Source organism: Mercenaria mercenaria, chromosome 16 (assembly GCF_021730395.1).
Source record: "Mercenaria mercenaria strain notata chromosome 16, MADL_Memer_1, whole genome shotgun sequence".
NCBI classification, from domain to species: Eukaryota; Metazoa; Mollusca; class Bivalvia; order Venerida; family Veneridae; genus Mercenaria; species Mercenaria mercenaria.
The window spans coordinates 56,614,783-56,642,419 of record NC_069376.1 but is presented as its reverse complement, the minus strand read 5'-3'; the positions used below and the strand labels follow the sequence as shown (position 1 = coordinate 56,642,419).

General features: G+C 37.4%; 1 protein-coding gene across 4 annotated transcripts in view; it reads right to left on the bottom strand.

Annotated features, from left to right (window-relative positions):
• The window catches only part of LOC123539859 (nuclear receptor coactivator 2-like), a 136,646-nt gene that overhangs the window by 24,569 nt on the left and 84,440 nt on the right, over positions 1-27,637 (bottom strand). For all 4 annotated transcript variants that reach the window (XM_053527167.1, XM_053527165.1, XM_053527168.1 and 1 more), the window contains 5 exons: positions 22,867-23,014; positions 18,786-19,516; positions 15,022-15,611; positions 8,445-8,564; positions 5,522-7,145 (listed from right to left, as the gene is read on the bottom strand). In XM_053527167.1, the coding sequence (XP_053383142.1) occupies positions 5,522-7,145; positions 8,445-8,564; positions 15,022-15,611; positions 18,786-19,516; positions 22,867-23,014 (3,213 nt within the window). The remainder of the gene's footprint in view (positions 1-5,521; positions 7,146-8,444; positions 8,565-15,021; positions 15,612-18,785; positions 19,517-22,866; positions 23,015-27,637) is intronic.

Below are 27,637 nucleotides of genomic sequence, written 5' to 3'. Positions count from 1 at the left end.
GTGGGTGATGAGGTGGAACATCTATTTTAAGTTTGAATCAAATCCATTTAGTAATAACTGAGATATAGTGAAAATACAACAAAATTAACCTTAAATTCAAAGTAAAAGGGGACATAATTCATGAAAACTTGGTTTCAAGAGTTATGCACCTTGTGTCACATGATGTGAGTGATAAAGTGGAACATGTATTTTAAGTTTGAATCAACTCCATTTGGTAATAACTGAGATAATAGATTTCGGGACGCGACGCGACGGGACGGGACGCGACGGGATGCGACAAAACTGACTCCTATATACCCCCCTCAAACACGTTTGGTGGGGGTATAATAATGAACAAAGGTTATGTGCTAATCTATACTTATGTGAGGTTTGGTGATTCTAGCTATAATATATTTTGAATTATAAACATTTTCATTTTCAGTTACCAAATCAAGGGGGAAAACTCTCCTTTACTGGGTCAAGGGAATAATACTATAAAAATGCTAATTTATAACTTTGAGGTTTGTTGCTTCTTGCTAAAATATCTTTTGAATTCTAAACATCTTCAGTATTTACTTACCAAAACAAGAGGGCCATAATGGCCCTATATCGCTCACCTGTCATCTTTGCAATTAAGGACAAGAAGGTTAAATCAAAGGCCTGAATGGCCTGAGTCGGCTAATGATTGATGTACTGACAGTATAGTCTACCAGTTTCAGTTTGTTTTTAGTTTTTTTCTTAAAATTTCATAACACAGCTCGATATTTACCCAAAATATTATATCCGGATACGATTACACTTTTCTCCAGTTTGAACAATATATTTTACAAATTGTGATGATACGAAGACATTTAGCAGCAATTGGCAGTATCTGACATTGAAGTTTACGGTTAAATTACCTCTTATTTAAATCTTTTCATAAAAAAGTTGTTTCGTTTCGCCAAACATAGATGATCTACTTTCGATTTCAAAAACTACAAGAAAATACAATTTAATGTTTCGCCGATTTGTTTGTTTCTCGAAAAGTAAGAATTAAAATCATTTTTAATATCAGTAGTAACTAAACAAACCAGTAAGAGCTTCTTCTTCCGATAATTTATCCATTTACTGACTGCAAAATTCAACCCACGCAAAGTTTATAGGAATCATACGATACGTGTTTACGTTCAATGTGGGAGAATTAAGGCTTATCGGCTATGTTACCTAACGCATCCAGACGATTCAGATTTTGTTTTTAAAAAAGCATTGTGTGCGTTTCTGTAATTTTATATACGTTTTTATACGCTTAGAAATTATTAGACATGCGTATTTGCATTATTTCTATACGTAATTTACGCTAATACGCATCTTATCTGGAGCCTTGCTGGAACTATTTTTTGTCTTTCGCTGGATGTTACCCAAGCTTTGTAAGCCTGCGCAATTCTTAAAATGCATATTTATGCTTAATGAGTTACATTCGAGAATTGCACAATTACAAGTCATAAATATGACAGATTACATCGTATATTGGTCATAGCAAGGGGAATTGACACAACTTAACTTCATTCATGCAGTGAACTGTTTGAAGTTTGAGAAATCTAATGGAACTACATCCCTTCACTGTGTTATTTGGTCCATTTAGAGAATCGTTGGATAGCAAGGACTCGCCAAAAGGCTTTCAGCCTTTAGCCGACTCAAAAATCATAATCAAGATCAATCAAAAGAATCATGAGAAAATATAATTGAAATTTTCCTAAAGGTACAGATATGTCAAAAATACACCTATAAAATGGAGGTACCATCCATGTTGTACCACAGGAAAGTGGTCTCAGTTTTTCCCTACGGCCAATAATAAAAGTTACTAAATAAGCTCTTTATAGTAATATAAAGGGGCCATAACTCTAGAACCCATTATTGGATCTGGCCAGTTCAAGAAAGGAACCAAGATCTTATGGTGACACAAGTTTTGTGCAAGTTTGATTAAATTCAAACCATAAATGAAGCTGCTATTGTGCAGACAAGGTCAAAATAGCTAATTCTGACCCTATCAGGGGCCATAACTCTGGAACCCATAATGGAATCTGGCTAGTTCAAGAAAGGAACCAAGATCTTGTGGTGATACAAGTTATGTACAAGTTTGGTTAAAATCAAATCATAAATGAAGCTGCTATTGCGCAGACAAAGTCAAAATAGCTAATTTTGGCCCTTTCAGGGGCCATAACTCTTGAACCGATAACAGGATCTGGCCAGTTCAAGAAAGGAACCAAGGTCTTATGGTAAAACAATGATGTGTGCAAGTTTGGTTAAAATAAAATCATAAATGAAACCACTATCGTGCAGACAAGAAATTGTGGACCGACGACGGACGGACGACGGACGAAGGGCGATCACAAAAGCTCACCCTGTAACTATGTGACAGGTGAGCTAACAAGGGGAAAAACTTTGCTGTTACCAGATCAAGGGGCCATAACTCTGAAATCCATTATGGGATCTGGCCGGTTCAAGAAGGGAACCGAGACCTTATGGGGACACAAGTTTTGTGCAAGTTTGATTTAATTCAAATCATAAACTAGAAAATGCTTAAATTTGTAAAAAAGCGCATGTCTCCCCCAATGCAAAGTCCTATAGGCAAGAAGTCAATAGGGGTCAGGAGCGAAAGTCAAAGAGACACTGATGGTTGGCTGCAGTAGGGATCATCTACTTGGCATGTCCAGTCATCCCACTAAATTTCAACACTCTTGGCCTAGTGGTTCTCAAGTCACTGTTCAGGCTCCTGTGACCTTGACCTTTAATCAAGTGACCTCAAAATAAATAGGGGTAATCTAATCTGCATGTCCAATCATCCTATTAAGTTTCAACATTGTAGGTCAAGTGGTTCTCAAGTGATTTCCAAAAAATGATATTACATGAACAGGCCACTGTGACCTTGATCTTTAATAGACTGACCCCAAAATCAATAGGGGTCATCTACTCTCCATGTTCAATCATCCTATGAAGTTTCAACATTCTGGGTCAAGTGGTTCTCAAGTTATTGATCGGAACTGGTTATCAATGTTCAGGCCTCTGTGACCTTGACCTTTAACGGAGTGACCCCAAAAACAATAGGGGTCATTTACTCTGCATGAACAATCATCCTATGACGTTTCAACATTCTGGGTCGAGAGGTTCTCAAGTTTTTGATTGGAAATGGTTTTCCATGTTCAGGCCCCTGTGGCCTTGACCTTTAACAGAGTGATCCTAAAATCGTTAGGGGTCATCTACTCTGCATGACCAATCATCCTATGAAGTTTCATCATTCTGGGTCAAGTGGTTCTCAAGTTACTGACCGGAAATGGTTTTCAATGTTCAGGCCCCTGTGACCTTGACCTTTAACAGAGTGACCCCAAAATAGTTAGGGGTCATCTACTCTGCATGACCAATCATCCTATTAAGATTCAACATTCTGGGTTAAGTGGTTCTCAAGTTACTGACCGGAAATGGTTTTCAATGTTCAGGCCCCTGTGTCCTTGACCTTTAATGGAGTGACCCCAAAATCGATAGGGGTCATCTACTTTGCATGTACAATCATCCTATGAAGTTTCAACATTCTGGGTCAAGTGGTTCTCTAGTTATTGATCGGAAATGGTTTTCCATGTTCAGGCCCCTGTGACCTTGACCTTCGATAGAGTGACCCTAAAATCAATAGAGGTCATCTACTCTTCATGACCAATCATCCTATGAAGTTTCAACATTCTAGGTCAAGTGGTTCTCTAGTTATTGATCGGAAATGGTTTTCAATGTTCAGGCCCCTGTGACCTTGACCTTTAATGGAATGACCCCAAAATCGATAGGGGTCATCTACTTTGCATGTACAATCATCCTATGAAGTTTCAACATTCTGGGTCAAGTGGTTCTCTAGTTATTGATCGGAAATGGTTTTCCATGTTCAGCCCCCTGTGACCTTGACCTTTGATGGAGTGACCCTAAAATCAATAGAGGTCATCTACTCTTCATGACCAATCATCCTATGAAGTTTCAACATTCTGGGTCAAGTGGTTCTCTAGTTATTGATCGGAAATGGTTTTCAATGTTCAGGCCCCTGTGACCTTGACCTTCGATGGAGTGACCCCAAAATCAATAGGGGTCATCTACTCTTCATGACCAATCATCCTATGAAGTTTCAACATTCTGGGTCAAGTGGTTCTCTAGTTATTGATCGGAAATGGTTTTCAATGTTCAGGCCCCTGTGACCTTGACCTTTGACGGAGTGACCCCAAAAACAATAGGGGTCGTCTACTCCAGCAGCCCTACAAGCCTATGAAGTTTGAAGGTTCTAGGTCAAATGGTTCTCCAGTTATTGCTCGGAAATGAAGTGTGACGGACGGACGGACAGGGCAAAAACAATATGTCTCCTGGGGGAGACCTAATGAACCTGTTATTGTGCAGACAAGGTCAAAATAGCTAATTCTGGTCCTATCAGGGGACATAACTCTGGAACCCATAATGGAATCTGGCCATTTCAAGAAAGGAACCAAGATCTTGTGGTGATACAAGTTGTGTGCAAGTCTGGTTAAAATCAAATCATAAATGAAGCTGCTATTGCGCAGACAAGGTCAAAATAGCTAATTTTGGCCCTTTCAGGGGCCATAACTCTGAAATCCATTAAGGAATCTGGCCGGTTCAAAAAAGGAACCGAGATCTTATGGTGACACAAGTTTTGTGCAAGTTTGATTAAATTTAGATCATAAATACAGCTGCTATTGTGCAGACAAGGTCAAAATGGCTAATTTTGGCCCTTTCAGGGGCCATAACTCTGAAATCCATAATGGGATCTGGCCGGTTCAAGAAAGGAACTGAGACCTTATGGTGACACAAGTTTTGTGCAAGTCTGATTAAATTCAAATCATAAATGAAGCTGCTATTGTGCAGACAAGGTCAAAATAGCTAATTTTGGCCCTTTCAGGGGCCAGAACTCTGGAACCTATAAAGGGATCTGGCCAGTTCAAGAAAGGAACCAAGATCTTATGGTGATCCACGTTGTGTGCAAGTTTGGTAAAAATCAAATCATAAATAAAGCTGCTATTGTGCAGAAAAGGTCAAAATAGCTAATTTTGGCCCTTTCAGGGGCCATAACTCTGGAACCGATAACAGGATCTGGCCAGTTCAAGAAAGGAACCAAGATCTTATGGTAATACAAGTTGTGTGCAAGTTTGGTTAAAATAAAATCATAAATGAAACCACTATCGTGCAGACAAGAAATTGTGGACTGACGACGGATGGACGAAGGGCGATCACAAAAGCTCACCCTGTCACTACGTGACAGATGAGCTAACAAGGGGAAAAACTTTGCTGTTACCAGATCAAGTGGGGTCTATGTGCTAATTAATAATTACTAGAGGTTTGGTGATTCATTTTGAAATACTTTTTGAATTACAACCATTTTCAATTTCAGATCGATTGACCTAAGCACAATGCCAAAACACTATCTCTCCTCCTTCAGTGGGGATAATTATGAATATAATCTTTCCAAAGGTAATGGAAATAGCCCTTAACTTGATTTCACACAAAATAAATAAAATTTTACCTTGAGGGTGAGGAAGCCTTGGACCCTGACCGGGGTAATTTTGTCCAGCTGCAGTAGCTTGGTTATACCCCGGCAGCTGTTGTAATGGCCTACCCGGTCCACCAACTCCTTGACGTAGAGACCCAATGCTTTGAAACATGCCAGGAGCACCTTGATTTCTCTCAGGCAACTGGTTTCCCAACATATTTTGCTGAATTTGGGAGCCAGCAGCAGGGTTTGGTACAGGTATATTCTGAGCAAAGCGATTCTGGACCCGTCCACTATCTACAGTGGGTGTCTGTGCATTAGATGCCGACACCCCTGTAGACAGACCAGGCATGTCCATCATTAACTGCTTCTGAATAGCGTCAATCGCAACCTGCTCATCCATACTAGATACGTTACTGTTGCCTAACAATGAATCCAGATTGAAGTTAGAGTCATTAAGTGCCTGCTCCAACTGCTGCAAAATGTCTGTGTTTGTATTGTTTTTCTGGTAAGAATTATTATTCAAACTTGGATGGTTTAACATTGATTGAGCACTATTGTTAACTGGCCCTGAATCTAGTGATAAACTTTGTGGCACATTTTGATTAGAACCAGGGAAAGATCCCAATGTAATATCCTGCTGAAGGTCTTGAGCCTGTTGTAAAATCTGAGCGAGTAATGGGTCAGTATTATCGTCTAAATTCACTTCTGTGACATTAGTTGAATTATTCCCCGTATCACTTATAGTTGATTGTAAAATCTGATGTAATTCACTTAACTGATTGTTGAACTGAGAGGTAACACTACTATCACTAATATTACTGATTCCCGAATTTGAATTTTGCCCAATTTCCATCAAGGCATCAAATGGCTGAGTTGACGAAATAGGATTTATGTCTTGCTTTGGTGCGCTCAAAGCACGTTCCAATGTTGACAACTGGTTATTGTTCCCACTATCTGTCCGTGCCCGTTTTGCTTCATTCCCACTATTTGTCGTGTTAAATGAGGATGGGTTCACTTTTAAAAGTTTTGATGCCAAGTTTTGGGGTATTCTCTGCTGCGGAATTCCTGATGGCTGAATAGTACTTAATGTATTCACAACAATATCATTGTTAGCTTTTTTCGACAAAAGCTGAGTCAACAATGCATTTTCTTTCGTAAGTCTCGATGCTTGAGAGGAAGTCAATTCTCCAGAAAATGCACTACTTTGTTCTGTATCCCCACCTTCCAACATATCTGCCTTGCGTTTCAAATTCTGAATTTTTTCTCGCATTGTTTCCCGAACCCCATCGTCTGAATTATCTTCCCATAATAAATGCAATAATTTGTCAATTTTTTTCTCACGCGCTGCTGCAAATCCATCTTCTCGCATGTCTGTCGACTGAGTGTCAACTGAACCACTCGTTGAGGCAAAGGCACTCGAGTTTGTATTCGTAACCTGATTGAGGCTCAAGCTAGAACTAGAACTGAATAATCCTTTCAAAAGTGAGGTATCTACACTGCTTCTCTGTGACTGGTCAAAATTTGGGGTCACAGGTGATGTGAGGGGTGAAGAAAGTGGAGGCATTGGTAGTGAATGAGTTGTAGTAGACTGGGGCTCCTGTGGGCCTGACTGATGCCTCTGACGTGCAAGCTCTGAGTCTATACTTGTACTTTCCTGAAAACAGAAAGTTCAAATTAAAGTTCTAATCACATTCAAACCAATTCAGATTAATCACTCACCGTCTACAGACTGACAGGGGGACAGACAGGTAACAAGTATACCTTCAAGTATGGGTAAGAAATTTTTCATTTCAAAACCTCTATGTACTTTTCATAGGACATGTACAGTAAGTCACTCTAAAACAAAAATCCTGTAGTTAGAAAAAGCTAAGTCATCATATTTTCTATCTGAATCTTTGGAATGTAGCAGTGAAGGGCATGTTACTTTACTACTCGCCCTTCAAGGTTGAAAGGTGACATTACACTGAAAGCATATCAAGCATTAATCTATCTTTCACTAAGACACCTAACTAGATCCTTCTTTACCTGTTAAATTGTTACAATATACTATACTTTGACATATTCAGATATTCACAATCCTTACTCCAAGTACCAAAACAAACAAGCATTGGTATCCCCTGTCAAAATGGATAAAGGTTCACTCTCAAAAAAGTACTCTCTATCTACAAAAAAACACTTATATTTTTTTTAATGGATGTCAGTTTTGTCCCTGTCATTGCTCACTCAAGCTATTTAGGTAAAAGAGTTTGCATATTTAAGAGAAAGTACCTTAAGTACATTTGTAACAATGAAATTGACACGAGCTAATCAAAATGTAAATGGAACCTCAGGCACTGTGCAATATACATACATACCAAGTTCAGATTTTTGTCTCATTCCTAACTGAAGTTTTTAATCAAAATTAGTATGCCCACGGGCAGAATGTTGAGCCCGCCAGCTGTCAAGTGTGACCTTGACCTAGGGACCTGGTTCTTACGCATGACACTCCATCTTATAATGGTGAACATTCATGCCAAGTTATATCAAAATCCCACCATGCATGAAGAAGAAATGCTCTGGACAAACTTCAATTTGATCTTTGACCTCCAACTCTGACATTGACCTTTGAGATAGTAAACATGGGGTTTGAGCACGACACTCCTTCTCATTGAGGTAAACATTCATGCCAAATATAAACAAGATTAGTCCATGCATGTCAAAGTTATGGTCTGGACAAAAACGGACGGACGGACGGATGCACACACACCTAAGTGGCGTCTATATCGAGGTCACCGCAAGCGGGCTCGACAAAAATAGTTGGTTTTTTTCTATTTTGAATAACACTGTCCTAGACTCTGACCAAGGTAAACTAAAACGCCACTAAATTTTAGTCTACGAAAGCTACCTATCAATAAAAGGGAGATAATATTCTCTTCTATATTTAGTATCAATAAAAGGGAAGTAATTCACTTACTGCTGGTGCAGATCTACAGTTATTTTTACTGTCATCATCTAACAGCTTATGTATAATGCTCTTCTTGCTATCTGATGTTGATTCTTTCGCTACAGATCTCTCGTCTGTACTCAAAAGTTGCTGGAAAAGAAGTTTTTAATATGCCCTGAATAAGCAATTAAGTCCCATGTATCAGTAACAAGAGATCACAGAGTGATCTTGGCGCCCACCAATGTGCCGTTTTTGAGTGTTCCAAATTTCAAGACTTATTGACTAGCTCAAGGTCAAATTTCATTTCAGTACACAACACTGTGCATGTGGTCCAAATTCAAAGCTGTAGTTTGAGAAATGTGAAAGTAGGTCACTAGATCAATTTCAAGGACAAAGTTCTTTGTACACAAAACTATGCATGTGCATCAAGTTTGAAGGCTGTAGTTTGAGAAATTTGAAAGTAGGTCACTAGGTCAATCTTAAGGTCAAAGTTTGTTTCGGTACACAAAACTATGCAAGTGGTCCAAATTTGAAGGCTGTAGCTTGAGAAATGTACAAGTAGGTCACTAGGTCAAAATCAAGGTCAAACTAGAAAATGCTTTTGTAAAAAAGCCCATGTCTCCCCCAATGCAAAGTCCTATAGGCAAGAAGTCAATAGGGGTCAGGAGCGAAAGTCAAAGAGACACTGATGGTTGTCAATAGGGATCATCTACTTGGCATGTCCAGTCATCCCGCTAAATTTCAACACTCTTGGCCTAGTGGTTCTCAAGTCACTGTTCAGGCTCTTGTGACCTTGACCTTTGATCAAGTGACCTCAAAATAAATAGGGGTCATCTACTCTGCATGTCCAATCATCCTATTAAGTTTCAACATTGTAGGTCAAGTGGTTCTCAAGTTATTTCCAAAAAATGATTTTACATGAACAGGCCACTGTGACCTTGACCTTTAATAGACTGACCCCAAAATCAATAGGGGTCATCTACTCTGCATGTTCAATCATCCTATGAAGTTTCAACATTCTGGGTCAAGTGGTTCTCAAGTTATTCATCGGAACTGGTTATCAACGTTCAGGCCCCTGTGACCTTGACCTTTAACGGAGTGACCCAAAAAACAATAGGGGTCATTTACTCTGCATGAACAATCATCCTATGAAGTTTCAACATCCTGGGTCGAGAGGTTCTCAAGCTATTGACTGGAAATGGTTTTCCATGTTTAGGCCCCTGTGGCCTTGACCTTTCACAGAGTGACCCTAAAATCTCTAGGGGTCATCTACTCTGCATGACCAATCATCCTATGAAGTTTCATCATTCTGGGTCAAGTGGTTCTCAAGTTACTGACCGGAAATGGTTTTCAATGTTCAGGCCCCTGTGACCTTGACCTTTCACAGAGTGAACCCAAAATCGTTAGGGGTCATTTACTCTGCATGACCAATCATCCTATTAAGTTTCAACATTCTGGGTCAAGTGGCTCTCAAGTTACTGACCGGAAATGGTGTTCAATGTTCAGGCCCCTGTGACCTTGACCTTTAAAGGAGTGATCCTAAAATCTATAGGGGCCATCTACTTTGCAAGTACAATCATCCTATGAAGTTTCAACATTCTGGGTCAAGTGGTTCTCTAGTTATTGATCGGAAATGGTTTTCAATGTTCAGGCCCCTGTGACCTTGACCTTTGATGGAGTGACCCCAAAATCAATAGGGGTCATCTACTCTGCATGACCAATCATCCTATGAAGTTTCAACATTCTGGGTCAAGTGGTTCTCTAGTTATTGATCAGAAATGGTTTTCAATGTTCAGGCCCCTGTGACCTTGACCTTTGACAGAATGACCCCAAAATCAATAGGGGTCATCTACTCTTCATGACCAATCATCCTATGAAGTTTCAACATTCTGGGTCAAGTGGTTCTCTAGTTATTGATCGGAAATGGTTTTCAATGTTCAGGCCCTGTGACCTTGACCTTTGACGGAGTGACCCCAAAATCAATAGGGGTCATCTACTCTTCATGACCAATCATCCTATGAAGTTTCAACATTCTGGGTCAAGTGGTTCTCTAGTTATTGATCAGAAATGGTTTTCAATGTTCAGGCCCCTGTTACCTTGACCTTTGACAGAATGACCCCAAAATCAATAGGGGTCATCTACTCTTCATGACCAATCATTCTATGAAGTTTCAACATTCTGGGTCAAGTGGTTCTCTAGTTATTGATCGGAAATGGTTTTCAATGTTCAGGCCCCTGTGACCTTGACCTTTGACGGAGTGACCCCAAAAACAATATGGGTTGTCTACTCCAGCAGCGCTACAACCCTATGAAGTTTGAAGGTTCTAGGTCAAATGGTTCTCCAGTTATTGCTCGGAAATGAAGTGTGACGTACGTACGGACGGACGGACGGACAGACAGACGGAAGGACGGACGGACAGGGCAAAAACAATATGTCTCCTGGGGGAGACATAATTACACTTCAGAACACAATTCTATGCATGTGGTCCAAATTTAAAGCCTGTACCTTCAAAAATGTGAAAGTATGTCACTAGGTCAATGTCAAGGTCAAAGTTTGTTTCGGTACACAATCCTATGCATGTGGTCTAAATTTGAAGCCTGTAGCTACAGAAATGTGAAAGTAGGTCACTAGGTCAATCTTAAAGTCAAAGTTCATTTCAGTACACAAAACTATGCAAGTGGTCCAAATTTGAAGGCTGTATCTCGAGAAATGTGAAAGTAGGTCACTAGGTCAAAATCAAGGTCAAATTTTATTTCGGAACACAGAACTATGCATGTGGTCCAAATTTGAAGGCTGTACCTTCAAAAATGTGAAAGTAGGTCACTAGGTCAATGTAAAGGTCAAAGTTTGTTTCGGTACACAAAACTATGCATGTGTCCAAATTTCAAGGCTGTAGCTTGAGAAATGTGAAAGTAGGTCACTAGGTCAAAATCAAGGTCAAATTTCATTTCGGAACACGAAACTATGCATGTGGTCCAAATTTGAAACCTGTACCTTCAAAAATGTGAAAGTAGGTCACTAGGTCAATGTCAAAGTTTTTTTCAGTTCACAAAACTATGCATGTGGTCCAAATTTAAAGGCTGTAGCTACAGAAATGTGAAAGTAGGTCACTAGGTCAAAATCAAGGTCAACTCATGTCAAGGTTCATTTTGCCACTCAAAACCATACATGTGGTCCAAATTTGAATGTTGTAGGTTATTGACAAGAAGATTTTAAAAGCTTTTCCCTATAAAAGTCTATATGAACCATGTGACCCCCAGGGCGGGGCCATATTTGACCCTAGGGGGATAATTTGAACAAACTTGGTAGAGAACCACTAGATGATGCTACATTACAAATGCCAAAGCCCTAGGCTTTGTGGTTTGGACAAGAAGATTTTCAAAGTTTTTCCCTATATAAGTCTATGTAAACCATGTGACCCCCGGGACAGGGCCATATTTGACCCTAGGGGGATAATTTGAACAATCTTCGTAGAAGACCACTAGATGATGTCGCATACAAAATATAAAAGCCATAGGCCCTGTGGTTTTGAACAAGAGGTTTTTATAAGTTTTTCCCTATATAAGTCTATATAAACCATGTGACCCCCAGGGCGGGGCCATATTAGACCCCAAGGAAATAATTTGAATCATCTTGGTAGAGGACCACTAGATGATGCTTCATACCAAATATCAAAGCCCTAGGCACTGTGGTTTTGGACAAGAAGATTTTCAAAGTTTTTCCCTATATCAATCTATGTAAATTATAGAAATAAACAAAGGGCCATAACTCACTAAAAAATTGTTGAACCAGTCTGATTTTCAGGGGGACACAACTAGGGTACCAATAAATCATTCTGACAAAGTTTGGTCAAAATCCCCCTGGTAGTTTCTGAGGAGAATGCGATAACAAGAAATTGTTAACAGACGGACGGAAGGACGACGGACCACGGATGCAGAGTGATTTGAATAGCCCACCATCTGATGATGGTGGGCTAAAAATAGTGGGCAAACATGTCTTAACCTGTATATATTGTCTGGCACTTCAAGTTGTAAACAACCATTCCCCCATCCAACACACTGCCACACACAAAAAATACAACCAAATTTGGCCAAATAACCCCTTCAAACATGAGCTGCCCATAAGACAAATGTGCTCGACTATTAGATAGCTTCAGAGTCAAGCATGGACTATACCTTGGTAACACATATCTATAACTGCAAGACCTGACCACTTCAGTAGGTTTGGTGACTGGGAAGCATTGTGTGAAGTTTCAATCCAATACATGTACTTGTTACTAAGATACAGCTTGGCAGTTGCACACAAAACTGTAGCTTAAAAAATTTAAAATAAATTTATCCAACAGTTACCTAACTTGATAACTTCAGTAGGTCTGATGACTGGGAATGATTTGTGGAGTTTTAACCAAATACATGCAATGGTTATTGAGATATGATCTTGTATGCAATAACCAAAGTGTGACATCAACACTGATGCCAGCTGAGTAGAACACCTCTCATTAGTCTTATCAAGTCAAGCTAAAAACTGCCCACTACCCGCCCTGCCAACTTTATTTTTGTTTTACCTAAATATTAGAAACAAAAGGTAAAACGGCAATGTGGCAATGTGCTCAAATTAATGACAAGAGGACCATGATGGTCCTGAATCGCTCACCTATCTCCACATGACCCAGTGTTCAACTGAGTATGACATCGTTATTTCTATCATTTGACATTGTGACCTAGTTTTTGAGCACATGTGACCTAGATATCATCAAGATAAAAAATTCTGACCAATTTTCATGAAGATCCATTGAAAAATATGGCCTCTAGAGAGGTCACAAGGTTTTTCTATTATTTGACCTAATGACCTAGTTTTTAAAGGCACGTGACCCACTTTTTAACTTGACCAAGATATCATCAAGGTGATCATTCTCACCAATTTTCATGAAGATCTCGTGAAAAATATGGCCTCTAGAGAGGTCACAAGGTTTTTCTATTTTTCGACCTACTGACCTAGTTTTTGACCGCACATGACCCAGTTTCGAATCTGACTTAGATATCATCAAGATGAACATTCTGACCAATATTCATGAAGATCTCATGAAAAATATGGCCTCTAGAGAGGTCACAAGGTTTTTCTATTTTTAGATCTACTGACCTAGTTTTTAACCCCACGTGACCCAGTTTCGAACTTGACCTAGATATCTTCAAGGTAAACATTCTGACCAATTTTCATGAAGATCCATTGAAAAATATGGCCACTAGAGAGGTCACAAGGTTTTCCTATTTTTAGACCTACTGACCTAGTTTTTGACCGCATGTGACCCAGTTTCGAACTTGACCTAGATATCATCAAGGTGAACATTCTGACCAATTTTCATGAAGATCCATTGAGAAATATGGCCACTAGAGAGGTCACAAGGTTTTTCTATTTTTAGATCTACTGACCTAGTTTTTGACCCCACATGACCCAGTTTCGAACTTGACCTAGATATCATCAAGGTGAACATTCTGACCAATTTTCATGAAGATCTCATGAAAAATATGGCCTCTAGAGAGGTCACAAGGTTTTTCTATTTTTAGATCTACTGACCTAGTTTTTAACCCCACGTGACCCAGTTTCGAACTTGACCTAGATATCATCAAGATGAACATTCTGACCAATTTTCATGAAGATGCATTGAGAAATATGGCCTCTAGAGAGGTCACAAGGTTTTTCTATTTTTAGACCTAATGACCTAGTTTTTGACCCCACGTGACCCAGTTTCGAACTTGACCTAGATATCATCAAGATAAACATTCTGACCAATATTCATGAAGATCTCATGAAAAATATGGCCTCTAGAGAGGTCACAAGGTTTTTCTATTTTTAGACCTACTGACCTAGTTTTTGACCCCACGTGACCCAGTTTCGAACTTGACCTAGATATCATCAAGGTGAACATTCCAACCAATTTTTATGAAGATCTTGTGAAATATATGGCCTCTAGAGAGGTCACAAGGTTTTTCTATTTTTAGACCTACTGACCTAGTTTTTGATGGCACGTGACCCAGTTTCGAACTTGACCTAGATATCATCAAGATGAACATTCTGACTAACTTTCATAAAGATCCCATGAAAAATGTGACCTCTAGAGTGGTCACAAGCAAAAGTTTACGGACGCATGGACGCACGACGGACGACGGACACCGCGCGATCACAAAAGCTCACCTTGTCACTTTGTGACAGGTGAGCTAAAAACATAACATTTTTAATCAAAATACAATGTATCTCTGTTATTTTGATACGAATATTCGCCAACAACCCTCCTTTTTTTATTCTTACATGTTTTCCCTAAATAATGGGTACTGATTCCTTTCCCCAATAGTGTATAAAGTTTATTCGAAGTAAGTATACACAATGCTGCTGGAATCTAGATCAGGAATCAGGCAAAAACTAAGTACATGCCCATTTTCATTGGACAACTAAAAGGTGGACAGTATCACCGAATTACACAAAAACATTTTTATATCAAATATTAATTTAATTACAAAATAAATAAGAATAAAAAAATCTGACTTTAATGAAACAACTGACCTAAAGCCTTACGATAACGTAATTTTTCTTCAACACAAACTTCAGTTACCTTTAAAAGAATATTATTTGGTTTCTTTGCCTCCGCTTCATTCTTCTCCATTTCCATTGAACTAACTGATTTCTGTGGCACAGCCTGAGCCTCTGCCGTCTGCTCCCTTTTTGCAGCAGAGTTTTCTTCCTTTACCTGTTCATCTTCCGTGTCATCATCTTGACTTAATAACGATTTTAGTAAACGATTCGAGTCTTTGTGTTCCGTATGGACCACATGTTCTCCGTCATCATTTGACGTGCTTTGTGGCTTTTCTGGTGGACTCTGACCGGGACCAGGCTGAGGTGACTGTATACTGTCAGCGGGTGACATTTCCATATACCCTTGTCGACTGTTATGCCTACTTCTTCCGCCCTTTGGCGTTCCTGGCTCCGACTTCCTGGAACTTGATGGTGGACTGTTTTGTGTGAGCAACTGACACAGTTTTCCTGAGCGTTTTACTTTTTTGTCACCTGTTAAACCCTCTAGCCCTGTTAGACGCTGAAAAAGTCGTTCATGTGTGTATGATGATTGGTCATCATACAGCTGATGCCCAGATTGTGAAGCATTACTTGTCATTGGCTGGTTCCCCCATCCTGGCTGAGGCATGCCTGTAAAAATAAAGGTGTATCTTTCTTATTGTATAAAAACAGTATTTACTGAAAAATAAGTTATGAGTGACAGAAACCATGATAATATACATATAATATATATCTTCAAGTTCAGAAACTATATTGAAATATATTATCGAGTTCAGAGAGTCGATGCTAGAAACAATTATGACAATTATCAAACCTTCATGTGAAATAAAGGGCAAAATGTAGGAAAATATTGAATTTTGCTTTATTAGGTGAGGAAAAAAATTTGCAGTACTTCTTTTTTTACTTTTTTCTAAGCGACACTGTCTTATTTTTGCGAACAACTACTAAGACATATCTAAACTAGAACTGTCACAGGAGTGACTCATACCCCCACCATACGGTCTTGTCACAGAAGAATGGCAACCATAAGAAATCTTAAAAATACTTTGGAGTACTTCATCCTGGGCTTCCACATATTAGTAATACTAGTATAATACTAGTATAGTAATACTAGTAAATATATTAAATCTCTAATATTAGAGATACACTAAAAGTGAATACAAAAGTGTCTTACTGACCCATGTTACCACAGAAAAATGTTTTTACTTTTTACATAGGACTTACAATAAAAAAGTTAGAAAAATACCTAAAATATTGAAAATCTAAAAATAGGATTTCTAAAAATACACTAATTTCTGGAATTTAAGGGGAAGAAACTCAGTACAAAAGTTAAAAAAAAGTTACTTCTCTTTTGCTCTAAGCCAATCAGAATGAGATAAAGTGAAAATACATCAAAATTAACCTTAAATTCTAGGTAAAAGGGGACACAATTTAAGAAAAATTAGTGTCAGAGTTATGCATCTTGTGTCACATGATGTGGGTGATGAGGTGGAACATCTATTTTAAGTCTGAATCAAATCCATTCAGTAGTAACTGAGATATTGTGAAAATACATCAAAATAAACCTTAATTTCTAAGTAAAAAGGGGCATAATTCAAGAAAAATTGGTGTCAGAGTTATGCACCTTGTGTCACATGATGTGGGTGATGAGGTGGAACATCTATTTTAAGTTTGAATCAAATCCATTTTGTAATAATTGAGATATAGTGAAAATACATCAAAATCAACCTTAAATTTAAAGTAAAAGGGGACATAATTCATAAAAAATTTATGTCAGAGTTAAGCACCTTATGTCACATCATCTGGGTGATGAGGTGGAACACTATTTTAAGTTTGAATCAGTTCCATTTAGTAATAATGAGATATAGTGAAAATACATCAAAATTAACCTTAAATTCAAAAGTAAAAGGGGACATAATTCATGAAAATAAGTGTAAGAGTTATGCACCTGTGTCCATTTGTGGGCACATGATGTGGGTGATGAGGTGGAACATTATTTTAAGTTTGAATCAAATCCATTCAGTATAACTGAGATATAGTGAAAATACATCAAAATCAACCTTAAATTCTAAGAAAAAAGGGGCATAATTCATAAAAAAAGGTGTCAGAGTTATGCAACTTGTGGTCACATGATGTGGGTGATGAGGTGGAACATTATTTTAAGTTTGAATCAAATCCATTTAGTAATAACTGAGATATAGTGAAAATACAAAAAAAAAAAAATACATTAAATTTTTAATACCTTAACTTCTAAGTAAAAGGGGACATAATTCATGAAAACTTGGTGTCAAGAGTTATGCACCTTGTGTCACATGATGTGGGTGATAAGGTGGAACATGTATTTTAAGTTTGAATCAAATCCATTTGGTCATAACTGAGATAATAGATTTCGGGACGCGACGGGACGGGACGGGACGCGACAAAACTGACTCCTATATACCCCCCTCAAACAAGTTTGGTGGGGGTATAATTACGCAACAATTTTTGTAAACAAACTTTTATTACATAAACAGACGTTCATGTAATGTATTTACAACTACCACAAAAAGCTTTTACAACAGTATAGTGGACGCAACTTGACTCCGATGGTTGACCTTTACATTATAATACATAATGAGGCACAACCTATTATTGAAAAGGAGTGTACATAGAACATGAGCTACACGAGAAAAAGGAAAAATAAATTTGTGTAAATATAAATAAGTGTATTGGAAAGTTTTAACTGATCAAATGTAAGCATATATACTTTGATACTGCACTGTATAGAAACTAATTCCATATAAATATACACGGCTACCCTAAGCACCCTTGATTTCTATAATGAAATAATCGATATGAATAATCAGCCTAAGGTCAACCATCGCGGTCAAGTTGCGACTACTATATTGCTCAAGGACACAGAAGCCGACTATTCCATAGCATTTGTGCATAATGTAAGATTTCTGACTTACATAAAGTAATTTCTGCATTAGGAAAGGAATGTTACTGAATCAGACTGTCGAGAAAACGGCTATCTACTTTTTCCATCAAGAGGCATTATGGCCTTTATAAATTAAACCCAGGCCTAATGTTTGCTTGATGAGAGAACGTAATTGACTTGCAACTGATATTCGGATAAAATTTCACTTGGCAGCAAATTAAAATTACTTAGTCATGTTAAGAAGTACAAAGAAGTCAGGTTCGAGACTTAAGGTTAGTCTTATGTTTTTCCTCATTTATTTTACAATGTTAGGGATTATAAAAAGATTCATGTACGGTTGTGTTAACTGGCCACATACATTTGTAGCATATTAAGTATTAAACTTACTGTTTATGGCAAACAGTAACGTTACAACCGCGGAACGGATATGGGCATACTAGGTACTTTTTTATTACAATGTAAGCCATAGTAACGAAACTTGCCAAGTGAGGTAATCCCATAGGACCCATAATGCAAAAGAAGTGAGAAGATTCTTACAACATTTGGTAAAGTATTTCCTGTGAAATCTGCTTTCATGCACAACTTTAACAGATAAGGGTATAGTATACATTGTAACTGAATCAAAAGCTAGTTATGTAACTTGCCTTTTTAAGGCACCTCATGAAGCCAAACACATATGAGAAGTTCAAAACCATTTTGTAAAGTAGGTTCTGAGAAGCCTGATTAGATGTAACACTAAAAGGTAGAGTAACGTACCTTGTTCTATGAGGTCACCTCAAAATTACGAATACAATATTGTATTAAGTTTGAAAGCATTTGGCCCGATAGTTTTTGAGAAACTTGCTTACATGCAACTCTAAAAAACACTCCTAAATGGCATTTACCTGGTGAAGGAGACAGCATTGGTGATGGTGTACGTGGTGAAAATGGTGTATTAAAATTTCCCTGTCCCATACTGGGTACAGGAGATGCGGCCGGACTCCTCCTACTATATCCCATAACATTACGCTGTGATGGAATCTGGAATCCACCATTTCTATTCTGGGCATAACTTGGGCTCTTCTGAGGCTGAAGAACCTGTCCCTGACTTTGCATCTGGCCAAGGTCTAGACTTGTGCTTCTCTGGCCGAGTTGCCCTAGGAGGACACTTGGCCTCTTGTTTCCTGCTCCAGTCATATTGTTACTGTTCGCAACCTGGTTTCTTTGAGATGACGTTGAAAAACTACGCTGTAATTGTTGCTGCACTTGCGACAACTTCAACTGTGAATTCCATGAATTTGAAAAGGCTGAGGTAGAGCTGTTCGCAACACTTTGGTAAGTCGTGTTCATGAATGAATTTCCTGTACTGCTCACTGAAGAGTCTGATAAATTTCCATCCCAGCCGAGCTGGCTGAAAAAGTCATCACTACTGTTATCATTAACTCCGTACAAACTCCCAGAATTCATACTGGGCATCACTTTATTTCCTACGAGTGCCATGCTGGCCATTGATGTGTTTACGTTAGATACAGGAGTCTGTGCCTTTTGAAGTGTTTGCTGTAAGCTAGGTCCAATGATTGATTTCATAAGACTTGTGGAAGCAGAACCTTTAAGTTCATTGTCAGAATCACATTCCCTGAAACAACAACAGAACAATGTCATTGTCAGAATCACATTCCCTGAAACAACAAGAGAACAATTTCATTGTCAGAATCACATTCCCTGAAACAACAAGAGAACAATTTTATTGTCAGAATCACATTCAATGACACAATTTATTGCTAGGGTACAGTGATCATGCTCTTACAAAAAATGCCATCACTTACAAGCTAAACTTTCACTAAACTTTCTCAGTGAAAATGTAGGTCAAGCGTTATAAAATTTGCCATTGCCTCAGATGCGTGTAGGGTATGAAAATATTTGGTCTGAGAAACTGACTTACAAAACTTTCACAAAATTTCCGTATCAAATGGGGGCATAATTCTGACAAAATGTAACTCACGAGTTATGCAACCTGCTACGTGAGATTAACTCTTCTTAAATATTTGCATGTTGTTTTCTTTTCCATCACACCTCTAATAATGTTTTTATGTCATAATGCTAAATGCTGTTTATCATTAATATTTGGTGGAATGTAGACATCATTCCTTGATATGGTGTTAGAATCTAAATAATATACATGTATCTCAAACTCGAATAAAATAATTGTCATTGAGATGCGTATTATTATATAACTCAGGCAGTGCCCTCCGGAACTCCCAAACAGTTATTTCAGTCTGCAATATATCACTGTGAGATATTATGCCTTCAGTAGAAAACATACATGATGATACTGAAATGTGTGTAAATACCTTAATATAGTAATAGTTCATTCAATAACTACATCAGACAATTTCTTATGGATAATGCTACAGAACTACAAGAAAAGTATTTAGAAATCTTCACTAGAAAACAGGCATCTTCCAAGAAAATAGTTTCCTCAGATTGCAACTATCCAAATATGGTTATAATTCAACAGTCACTTGCTAATGTTTGTAATATGTTACGTCAGTGTAAACCATTAACAACAGAAATGCTGGGAAAACCACACATTTATGGATTTTTTAATAAACCTAACACTCACTTCCTTTAGGCAAAATGTAGTTGTTTTTTTTCTTCAATTTTTCGGTGCAAAAACCATATTTAGGAATACCAGCAGCAGTTTTCTTTTTTTAATTTAGATCCAGAAAAAGAATTTGTTTAAAAAAAAAAAAAAAAAACTGAAAAAGGAATATCTCCGAATAGCAAATAGGACCCAGTCTCAGCTATAGAATTATACATACAAAAATGTAACAACCTTAGCTTATCTGAAAGGACCTACACATGTATGTATTAAGGATAACATGGTGTAATAGGCCTCAATTTCACCAAAAGCGTACATACAACTTGATAATTTAAGCTTTAAAAATGTCAAACGATAAAAATAAGGTTATATAGTGGCAGGAGTTCTCAAAAATTTCCTTTAGATTACCTCCCCTGATAATTTTTTTCATGAGTTATCTCCCCTGAAAACTGGAAAAAAATGACTTTCTCCTTTTCCCTTCGGAGAATTTTAGATTTCTTTTTGATATTTGTATCAGAATCATATACATTAATGCAGCTTTCTACCGCAAAATTTTCTTGAAACTCAAGTTCAGATTCTCATAAAAAAAAGAAATTTTATATTTCCCATAGGCATCAATGTTAACTTCAATACCGATTATCTCCCCAAAAAATGATAAAATTTGAAAAATCTCTCAGTGAAAAGTTTTTAATTTTGAATGTCTTTAAATTGACCAAATTTCATTTAAATATTACCATCCAGTTACAAGATATGAAATATGGCTATTACACCATGTTATCTTCAAAGCCAAATGTATATCTAACCCTTTTATGTATGGTAAATGATTGCTAAACAGAATCTGGCAGGAGATACATGTATTTAGGTATGGTAAACCTGACAATACACGGTAATTTCAGAAAAGCTAATAGTGTTATTTCTAGAGCTCAAAAATGGCAGGGTGCTGTCTGAAAGGGGCATAGTGCCGTTTTAAACTGGAAAGTTACCGCAGCAGTAGTTACATTTCTAGATGTTTATAGTTATGTATTTATTACACTTATGATTTTTGTGCACATACTTTTAAATCACAGAGTAAGGTGGTAAAAGATATGTTCCCAAAACCAGTAACGGAGCTTACAAAGGGTTTAACGTTACTTTATATTTTTTGTCAAACCATTCATTGAAGCTTTTTTCTCAAAAAATGTTACCAAGGATGTCAACTTATTCATATGGATAATTATGATATAGTGGAGGGTTTTTATATGTTATATGTGTCTATAATAAGCTTGAAGCTAAGATCATGTTACAACATAATAAAAAGGTCAGTTTCAGGTCACATTGTAAACTAATATGTATCAAAATTTATGTCATATTAATTAGATCTTTCATCAATATTTCATTAACAGAAACGTGCTATAAAAGTTTGTAAAAAGTGTATCCAAAATGTACTATCCGGATACTGGTACACTTTCGGAATGACGTGTGAAAGTGGTTTTTGTTCAGTTTACTTGACTCACTAAGGTAAACCTGAGATAATTCCTCAAATTATGATGATACTTATTATATAAATCATAAAAAATAACTGTGATATTCAGCTTTTTTGACGGAATATTGAAAAATTGCATGTTGTTGCTGTTTTTTGCATACGACATCGGGTGTTATTAGAATTGTGAACGGATATCTTTAACTTATTTTTGCTTTCAAAATTCATTAAAATTTGTGGATTTTCTAGTAAAAATGAAGGTAAGATTAGACTGCAAAGATATATTCTTATTATACTAAACAATGGTTTTATTTAAAGCTTGCATGAAGAAATTTTACAGGGCGCTTTTCACGTGCTCGGTAATCAACTGGCCGCTTACGGATAATTTATTAATTGGCGGTTTTTTGACAGTACACATAATCAATACTTTATCAATTAATCATAACACCTCATTGATTCTCGTTACCTGTGTGCACTCGCCGTAACGTAATTTGCTGATCAAAAAATCAGCGAGGCATGTCTACAGGATAAACGGCGGAATTTAGCAGAAGATCAAAGGCAGGAGGGCACATTATAAGGGCAGCGTGGCGGCAATTAAAAAGGGCAGGGCGGGGCGCCCCGCTGCGTCGCTCTAGAAATAACACTAGCTAATGGTTTAGTCTGAACAAAATGTCAGTAATACTGTTAAAATGCTATGCCAAATCTGGTCACGATAAACTCTTGGCAAATGAAGACTTCCAATTCAAATAAATGACACCTGACCAGGAAGTTTTTCAAATATGGGTAAGATAACACCTTGAGCATTTTGAAACGTTTTACTTTTGACCTCAACAAAAGGTAGGTTAGATCTTGTAAGAATTTCTGTGAAAAATATACAACCATTCACTTTAAGATATGAATGCAGAAAATTTTAATAATACCTTACCTGATAATAGAATGAGTTGACATGATAAATTCTGATGATCCATTGATTGGATTCTGGAACAATTTGCTTTTAGTTTGAACAAAGGCATAGCGACTCTCTTGCATTTTAAAACGGTATACACCACTTGTATTACTTCCATTTTTAACAGCTGAAACAGAAAAAGTCTTGTTACAAAACTCATATTAGTGTATAACCTCTAGTTTATGATACCTCCGTGGAGCAAGTATTTATATTCTCATAAGACAAAACTCTTACCTCTGCACTGAATCAACAAGAATGTTTGGAAAAATCCACCCCCACCCTTGGCCAAATTCCCAAACCCTGCTCACAAAGACTAACATACCCTACATTTTTTTATTTTGTTGAATAAATCTATAATGTTGGAAAAACAATGGTAGACAAATTAAGAAATTACAATTTTAAATGTGATAACTATAAATTTTTAAATTGAATGAAGTGAAAATTTGGATATAATTGAAACAAGAGCTGTCCATAAGACAGCACGCTCCACTTTCCTCAGTGCTTGACTCTGAATTAGAGCTTTGCCAGTAAAACGGGCTAAACTCAATCAAATACAAATAATAAGAGTTAAGGGGACTGTTTCTCCTTGTGTAGACTTTGACAGTAAATAACTACTTAAGTTTCAAGTCAAAAGATTTGATAGTAACAGAGATATTTGACTATATCAACAAGAGCTGTCACTAATGGTGACAAATGCCCCCGCAGCACCTTGACCTTTGACCTGGTGACTTCAAAGTCAATAGGGGTCGTGTACTCAATAAGTACTATCAGCATGTGAAGTTTGAAGGTCCTGGGTGCAGTGGTTCGCGAGTGAAGTGCCTTCATGCAAAAAGTTAACGTTGTGACGAACGAACGGACGGACAGTTGAAAACTAATATGCCTCCCTTTGGGGGCATAAAAACTTTAACCAAAATATTCTAAGTTAAAAAGGGGCATAACTCTGTCAAAATTCAATCAGAGTTATGGGGATTGTTTCTCCTGGTGTAGACTTTGACAGTTAGTAATTATTTTAAGTTTCAAGTCAAAAGCTTTAATAGTAACAAAATACTTGACTTTATCAAAAACTTTAACCAACTGCGATGGTGAAGCAAACACGAGTGCAATAGCTCTACTTTTTCTTTGTAAAGTCAAGCTAAAAATCTAAGTGCGCCTCGTTGAAATGGCAGAGGGGATCTTGTCCGTACTACAAAGTTTACTGTTCTGGGTCAGTGGCCTTGACATTTGACCTACTGATATCAAAATCAATAGGGGTCATCTGCTGGTCATGACCAACTTCCCTATCAACTTTCATGATCCTAGGCCCAAGCGTTCTTGAGTTATCATTAGGAAACGGATTGGTCTACGAACCGAAAGACCTACCGACTGACCAATATCGGCTAAACAATATACCCATCTTTCTTCGAAAGGGGGCATAATAAATCAAGGGAACATCTATTAAGCATTTCATTTAAAGTGAAATAAAGCTATTTTCTATCTTGTAGCTGTGACAGCCCCAAAATGTGTAACTTCTAGAGTAAACTTGAGCTAAGTCAAACAAAGGAGGCTACAGATCAAGTCTGATCCTTCCAGTTCATAGAAGTTATTAAAAAACTTTGGTAACCACTACGTTCAGTCAAGTGGAACCATTTCATTTAAATTGTAAAATAACAGCCCAAGCATACTACAGATTAAGTTTAGTGAAAATCAGGAAAAGAAAGTTGCATAAAGTTTTTATTTATATATTGTTAGCTCTGGCAGCCCCTGATATACCAAATCATCTGAACAGAAGCAGAGAGTGATCCATGCAAGGATACTATTATAGATCAAGCTGTTTGGTGAAGATTTTTATCACAAGAAGTTTCGAGGGTTGTCAAGGTTTCTTTTTAATTTTAGCTCTGGTAGCAAGCAGAACCATTTAAGAAAAAAAATGTAAGAGGTCAATGCAACGATGCAACAGGCCAAGTCTGATTAACATCCATCATCTGGTTCATGAAAATTAGTTGTTTAAAGGTTTTTCTATTTCTACTGGCTGCCCTTAGGGCCCAAGTGGGACCACTTGAAATTTAGAGAATAACTTAAGGTAGTTCTGCACGTTTAATAAAAATGGTGTAAGGTGTTTTATACAGACAAAGCAGAATGAAGCTTGGATGGCATCATTCAATGAATTAATGGCAAATTGTGGGTAAATCTTTAATTTAAATTTAAATTACCCTGGCAATCTTACTGTCTTTCTAAAGATAAAATGACATTAAAATGTTTGACACATTAAGTAATTCAAAATTATGTCTTAAAATCAGCATGTGATGTACAAGTCACTTAATCATGGATAAATATCTCAAAAGCAAACAGACAGACATGTACATTTCATTTCACCATATTACAGACTACATGTTTATTTGGGAATGGGATAAGTTTCATTAAAAACCTACATTATAGAAAAATTTCTATTAGGGAATCTGTTATCAAAATTGTGATTTTCCGACAGACATCCATAATGAAAACTTGTGCGAGATCCAAATTGTTTTAAGCAGTCTAGCCAAAAATCAAACATATCACCCTTCCTTTTTATCTTCCAAATTCTCTAAGTATATTCTTAAGTTTTAGAAAATCAGTGTTCAATCAAATTCTTAAGTCGAAAAAAAAATACCCAAATGTGCAGAACTACCTTAAAAGGATGCTACAAAACTAACAAGAGGACCATGATGGTCCTGAATCGCTCACCTCTTCCCACATGACCCAGTTTTGAGTATGACGTCATTATTTGACATAGTGACCTAGTTTTTGAGCTCATGTGACCCAGTTTTGAACTTGACCTAGATATTATCAAGATAAAAATTCTAACCAATTTTCATGAAGATCCATTGAAAAATATGGTCTCTACAGAGGTCACAAGGTTTTTCTATTATTTGACCTATTGACCTAGTTTTCGAAGGTACATGACCCTGTTTTGAACTTTACCTAGATATCATCAAGGTGAATATTCTCACTAATTTTCATGAAGATCTCATGAAAAATATGGCCTCTGGAGAGGTCACAAGGTTTTTCTATTTTTATACCTACTGGCCTAGTTTTTGACCGCACGTGACCCAGTTTCGAAACTGACCTAGATATCATCAAGGTGAACATTCAGATCAATTTTCATGAAGATCCATTGAAAAATATGGCCACTAGAGAGGTCAAAAGATTTTAATAATTTTAGACCTACTGACCTAGTTTTTGACCGCAGTTGACTCAGTTTCAAACTTGACCTAGATATCATCAAGATGAACATTCAGACCAACTTTCATACAGATCCCATGAAAAGTATGGCCTCTAGAGAGGTCACAAGGTTTTTTTATTATTTGACCTACTGACCTAGTTTTTTAAAGCATGTGACCCAGTTTCAAAGCTGACCTAGATATCATCAAGGTGAACATTCTGACCAATTTTTATGGAGATCCATTCACAAGTATGGCCTCTAGAGAGGTCACAAGGTTTTTCTATTTTTAGACCTACTGACCTAGTTTTGGACCACACGTGACCTAGTTTTAAACTTGACTTAGATATCATCAAGGTTAACATTCTGACCAATTTTCATGAAGATCCATTGAAAAATATGGCCTCTAGGGAAGTCACAAGAGTTTTCTATTTTTAGACCTACTGACCTAGTTTTGGACCGCAGTTGACCCAATTTCGAATTTGACCTAGATATCATCAAGATGAACATTCTGACCAATTTTCATGCAGATCCCATGAAAAATATGGTCTCTACTGAGGTCACAAGGTTTTTCTATTATTTGACCTACTGACCTAGTTTTGGATCGGACGTGACCCAGTTTCGAACTTGACCTAAATATCATCAAGATTAACATTCTGACCAATTTTCAAGCAGATCCCATGAAAAATATGACCTCTAGAGAGGGCACAAGGATTTTCTATTATTTGACCTACTGACCTAGTTTTTGACCGCAGTTGACCCAGTTTCGAACTTGACCTAGATATCATCAAGATGAACATTTTGATCAATTTTCATGCAGATCCAATGAAAAATACGGCCTCTACAGAGCTCACAAGGTTTTTCTATTATTTGACCTACTGACCTAGTTTTGGATGGCACGTGACTCAGTTTCGAACTTGACCTAGATATCATCAAGGTGAACGTTCTGACCAATTTTCATGCAGATCCCATGAAAAATATGACCTCCAGAGAGGTCACAAGGATTTTCTATTATTTGACCTACTGACCTAGTTTTTGAAGGCAAGTGACCCAGTTTCAAACTTGACCTAGATATCATCAAGATGAACATTCACACCATCTTTCATGAAGATCTTGTGAAAAATATGGCCTCTAGAGAGGTCACAAGGTTTTTCTAATTTTAGACCTACTGACCTAGTTTTTGATGGCACGTGACCCAGTTTCGAACTTGACCTAGATATCATCAAGGTGAACATTCTGACCAACTTTCATAAAGATCCCATTAAAAATGTGACCTCTAGAGTGGTCACAAGCAAAAGTTTACAGACGGAGGGATGCACAGACGACGGACGCAACGCCATCACAAAAGCTCACCTTTTCACTTTGTGACAGGTGAGCTAAAAACCAAATTTGGTGAAGACCCATGAAGTGCTTCTGTATAAGAAGTTGTTAAAAAGTTCCTCTATTATAATTTAGCTCTGGCAGCCCCTATAAGGGACCACACTGACCCATTTAAACAAACTTGACTGTTCCATCTACTTATACTAAAAGCTCACCATGAACACTGTTCAGGTAAGCTAAAAATGGCGAAAAATG